Genomic DNA, 5,418 nt, shown 5'->3' on the forward strand with positions numbered 1-5,418 from the left:
ATTGTGATGTATTCAGCTGTGAGCTTGTTGCGGGTTAGCTTTTAACCACTGATGTATCCATCACCATCCCATGGAGCAGCTGTAGTAAACAGGAAGACATCTGAAGATTTTCTTACTGGTTACAAAAAAAGCAACCTACATTTTACTGTCCAAAACATTTATGCAATAGATGTGTCAATTTAATGTGAAATAGAGCCAGCAGTACTTTCACAACTTGTGAGTAGATACAGCATTAACTCTGCCCTGGAAGATGTAGGAAATACAATGGAGAGGCAGAGGAAGTACCAGTGTTGTAGTCAATGGGACAGCATGCAATGAATGAAAACCTTGAAGGAGACCCTCATCACCACTAGAGTCTCCCAGAAAGACACCATGCTCATTTCCTATCAAAAAACAAAAAACCCAAACACGATAGCTCTTCAAGAGTAAAATAAATCAATGATTAACAATATTCTTGTAGACTGATAAAAGACAATGATATCTACGAATATGTAATTGTTGATGACACTCCAAACATGTTTCAAAATGTTTTTGAGAGATCTTTCATATAAAAAATATGATTAAGCTATTTGATTATCTTAGTTGCAAATCCTTTAATATTTGTTACTACTCCAAGAAAAGTGCGAGTAGCTACATCAAGACTTTTTCCAGTTGCCATGTGGTGGTCAAAGTTGTAGGCAAACTTTGGTTAGGCACATTACAAATAGTAGAGTTAAGATTGTTGAATTGAAATTTGTTAAGACTGAGAGATATAAAGTGAGATTACTTTTGTATGCATGTTCTTGCCAAATCACTTTTGTCTCAAACATTACTGTATATTTTTACACTTCTGCCCAGAAACGACTCATAATCAATTAATTCCGACTCTGCAGGACAAGACCACATGAGCATGATGCCGTTTCAATATCTGTTTCTCTCAGTCAGGTAATTGTGTTTGGCATGTTGTATCTTGTATCTTGACCTCACCTTATATAAAAGGTGAGGTCAGGGGGTGGAATTTCATTGACAAGCACTCAGAGTGCCGTCTTCAGATGTGACAAACGTGCATGCTTGTGGTTTCAAATATCCAGGTGGTTTCGTATCTTTTTCTTGTGTATCAAAGTTTAGTGAGGATTGTAACTGACAGATGTGAAAATGGCTGTGTATTAATAAATATAAAAAAGAAGCTGAAAGGTAAATTTGATTAAACACAAGTATGTTTTAAGGCTGTATCCAGTTAGAATGGAGTCAGGACTCATGAAACTCAACAGGATCTTTTGGACCTCTCTTATTAAAGTGAGTTCAGTTGAATTCAGTTTTATTTAAATAGTGCCAAATCACAACAGCAGTTGCCTCAGGGCACTTCAACTTCATTCTTCACATTCTCCTCAAAAAATCTGGAGAGATCATCACACAGACTGTATAGAAAACTTTTTATTAATTCCTTTATTTTACCAGATATGTCTTGAATGATAACTCTCCATCACCTTTTAAATATTGGCTTAACCTTGAACCTCAACACTGGCAGAGTCAAATCATCAATGGGGTTACAGCTTGTTTGAATTCTAACAATCCTGACTCCTTTGTGTTTCAGTGGCATGCATGGAAACAATTGCACAGGCACCCACAACTTCCTCAGATTATGCAACAGTGTCCAAGCCTATACAGTTGAAATGACCATTGTTTTACATTACTTCACTCCGTCTCTACCCGACTAACAACAACGTCGAGCTCTGACATTTTTACTAATTTCTTAGTGGATTTCTCATACCGGATCAGTCCTGCTTTTTTCAGTACTGTCAACTTTATTCCCATTAACTTTTAACCCATTGTGAAATGAGCAATACTGTACAGAAGAAGTGAGTCAGAGTTTAACTTTGAGTTAATAATTATCTTTCCTGTGATACTTCTACAAAGGATCAGACCACAGCTGGTTTTCCTGCTGACATTCAGACACCATGGATCTGCGTCTCACTGCCTGCGTCCTGATGGTACTTTGTGCGACATGGAGTGCAAACGGAGGGAACATTTTGGTGTGGTACACCGAAGGCAGCCACTGGATAAACATGAAGCCTGTTCTGGAGACGCTGGTTGACAGGGGACACCAGGTGACTGTACTGACCCCGAGCTCGTCAATGTACATGAACACCAATGAACCTTCCCGCTTTCACTATGAGCCCTTCAACGTCTCTTTCTCATTGGAGGCTATGGAAGCGTTTCTAGAAGAGTTCCTCCGATTCTCCATATACGAGATTGATTATATGAACTACTTGGAGCTCTACATCAGATTCATTGACATAATGAAAACTGACCTGCAGTTTTCTATCCAGTATTTGGACGGTGTGGTGAAATCAGAAGCCGTCATGAAGAAATTGAAAGAAGGAAAGTACGACCTTCTCTTGGCTGACCCCCTCTACCCTGGCAGTGACTTGGCAGCAGATATTTTGGGGATCCCACTCGTCTTCTCCTTGCGCTTCTCCTTAGCTAATAACTGGGAGAGGCATTGTGGTCAGATGCCTGCTCCACCATCCTTTGTTCCCGGTGCTATGAGCAAACTCACAGATAAGATGGACTTCTCAGAGAGAGTGTGGAACTTTCTCTTCTACACTCTCCAAGACATCATGATTGATCACACTTTTTGGAACGTATTAGACAGATATTACTCTGATGTCAAAGGTGAGCAAATAGGCGTAAAGCACTGATTTATAAAACTATTTAAAACTTGCTAAAGATTTAAACGCAGTTTTTTAAATATCCCATCAGATCTGATTAAGAAAATATGCCTTGTATGAACTATTGGTGATATGTCCTTTACTTATGCATTGCAACAGGAACTCCCACCAGTGCCTGTGAGTTGATGAGTAAAGCAGACATCTGGTTAATCCGAACCTACTGGGATTTTGAATTCCCTCGTCCTTTCCCCCCCAACTTCAAATATGTTGGTGGGATCCACTGCAGACCTGCTAAACCTTTACCAGAGGTAAGGACACTCAACTATTACCATCTAATTAATCATTACAGAATATTTGTGCCAGGAGCAGTGAAACCATCAAAATGTTGAACAAAAATAATTTAAAAAAACAGCTGGTTGTTGGCTGTGGGATAATATTCGACTTGTTACAGGATCTGGAGGAATTTGTGCAGAGTTCTGGAGATGATGGCATTGTGATCTTCACTTTAGGATCCATGATCAACAACGTCACCAAGGAGAAGGCAAACATGATAGCTTCAGGCCTCGCTCAGATCCCACAAAAGTTAAGTTTTCTTTAAGGACAAGTGTCCTCTTTTTTGGAAATCAAAATATGGTCACCTTAGACTACTAGGACTACCAAAACTACCATTTCTACCATCTCAAATTTTACATCACTCAGTTTTTCCTGCGAAAAGTCAGATTTTGTCTGTTTGTCTGTTGTTTGTCTGATGATTTCTAATGACAAGTCTTGAGATGTCCCCTACCCTTCAAGTCTTGAAAAATTGCATTACAATATAAAACTAGCATACAAAACCCCCCCAATCATGTTAGCAAATATCTTACTGTTTATAGGTGCTGTGGAGATATAGAGGAGAAAAGCCAGAAACTTTGGGTGGCAACACTAAAATATATGACTGGATCCCTCAGAATGACCTCCTGGGTAAGTAATGTGGGTACCAATCACAGATGAATAACGGATCAATAGATGATGGGCAGTATAGAAACATTGATTCCATCAAAACTTATCTTAGTGAAAACAGATTCCACAACGATGGCAAATTTTCACTGCACACTGAACATAATTTTTTCTACAAAAGTTTTTAAAAGCCTAGAGCTTATTTTGCCACATTCAACACTAAATGTTTTATTGGAGGCTGTGAGCATTTGTTATATTAAAAACAAGGAGAACTGAATGAAATATGATTTTCTCACAGATGAAATCATGATTACAAGTTGCACGCTGCGCTAAACTACTTTGTTTAGTTCATTTTCTCAAAGCTGTTCCACTTTAACAGATGTCTGGACATGCAAGTTAAATTTCAACTTAAATCACTTCTTCACATATATTGACATTCCCAAGTAGTCCAAGTGTGTAATAAGTAATTAAATGTTTAATGGTTTGTTTAATGGTTATTTGGCATGTCTAATGTCACCTTAAAACTAAAGCTAAGTACTTGTCCAGGTTTAGTGAAACCTTTTTGCTGTCCAAGTGTGAAAAACTTACTCCAGATGTTTCATGGTTATTTGACATGTCTTAGGTCACCCTAAAGCTAGAGCTTTCATCACCCATGGAGGCACAAACGGGATTTATGAAGCCATCTACCACGGCGTTCCCATTGTGGGCATCCCCATGTTTGCTGACCAGCCAGACAACATGGTCCATATGAAAGAAAAAGGGGCTGCAGTTATTCTCAACTTGAACTTCATGACATCTGAAGGTCTTAGAGACGCAATCAACACAGTCATCAACTACAAATCGTGAGTTCTTTGAACTATCTGTACTTTGGATTAGGATTTGAAAGTATAGATTTTATAGCAAAGATGAGTGTGGGCTCAAGAGTATGAAAAGTATGAAGGCCAAGCATAACATACCATAAACCAGAATTATTTGCAATTTCAAGTCACAGTGATCAACCTACACTGAACACAATCTGGTCTTGGTTTCTCATTCGTTTATTTATTTTTTTTTAATTGATTTGCAGCATGTTTTGGGGTGCTTTATAGAGCCTTTGCGAGGCTTTTTTTTTCATAAATGTAAGTTGTTGTGCTGTACCTTACTAAAACCACTGAGCCCTTTATTGTCACTGGAATGTGCATGTATTAATTTAGCAAGACAAAAAAAAGGTTTAAATGTTCTGGCAACACTTTATAACACAAACTACAAATATGGTGCAAGTACGCTGTACTTACGTGCATTTTGTGTCAAGTCAGGTTTTTGCAGGATATAATGAAAGAAGTACACTGTAAGTACCCTGTACTTTCTGGAATGCAAACCATATTATGGAGTCACCAGCGAAACAATGAAACAATTACAATGAATGTAGCACCCACAACTAAGGCACAAGTAGCCTTTAATTACATGTAATGTTTTGTACCAAGTCAGGTTTTTGCAGGAAATAATAAAATAATTACATTGTTAGACTACAAGTACCCTGTAATTAAGTGCAATTTTTTGTGCAACATTTTTTAGTTACACCACAACACAACCCGTGCCCCAGAAAGCACAGGATATTTCCAGTGTACTTGTTTTATTGTTTCTTGCAAAAACCTAAATTGTTGCCTGCAAATTGCACATAAGTGCAGGGTACTTATACGCTGGTCGTGTTAAAAAGTTTTAGCAACCCTTTTGTACTTTGTTTTAATTTGCTGTTAAACCTCTTTTACACTGATGGAATAGTAGAACACACACCAAGAATACCCATTCACACAATCAAATTCGTTTCACTTAAATCTGCAACAAACTAAAG

The 5,418-nt window shown here is 38.0% G+C and overlaps 1 protein-coding gene across 1 annotated transcript; it reads left to right on the forward strand.

The window, feature by feature from the left end:
* The first annotated feature begins 1,693 nt into the window (after positions 1 to 1,693).
* LOC102196476 (UDP-glucuronosyltransferase 2A1-like) lies at positions 1,694 to 4,433 on the forward strand. Its single transcript, XM_005743116.1, has 5 exons — positions 1,694 to 2,655; positions 2,811 to 2,959; positions 3,103 to 3,234; positions 3,524 to 3,611; positions 4,210 to 4,433. The coding sequence occupies exons 1-5, from the start codon at positions 1,938 to 1,940 to the stop codon at positions 4,431 to 4,433; spliced, it is 1,311 nt and encodes a 436-aa protein (XP_005743173.1). The 5' UTR covers positions 1,694 to 1,937.
* The last annotated feature ends 985 nt before the right edge of the window (positions 4,434 to 5,418 follow it).

The sequence above is a fragment of the Pundamilia nyererei genome, unplaced genomic scaffold (genome assembly GCF_000239375.1).
Source record: "Pundamilia nyererei isolate P.nyererei 1_Seehausen unplaced genomic scaffold, PunNye1.0 scaffold00127, whole genome shotgun sequence".
NCBI lineage: Eukaryota > Metazoa > Chordata > Actinopteri > Cichliformes > Cichlidae > Pundamilia > Pundamilia nyererei.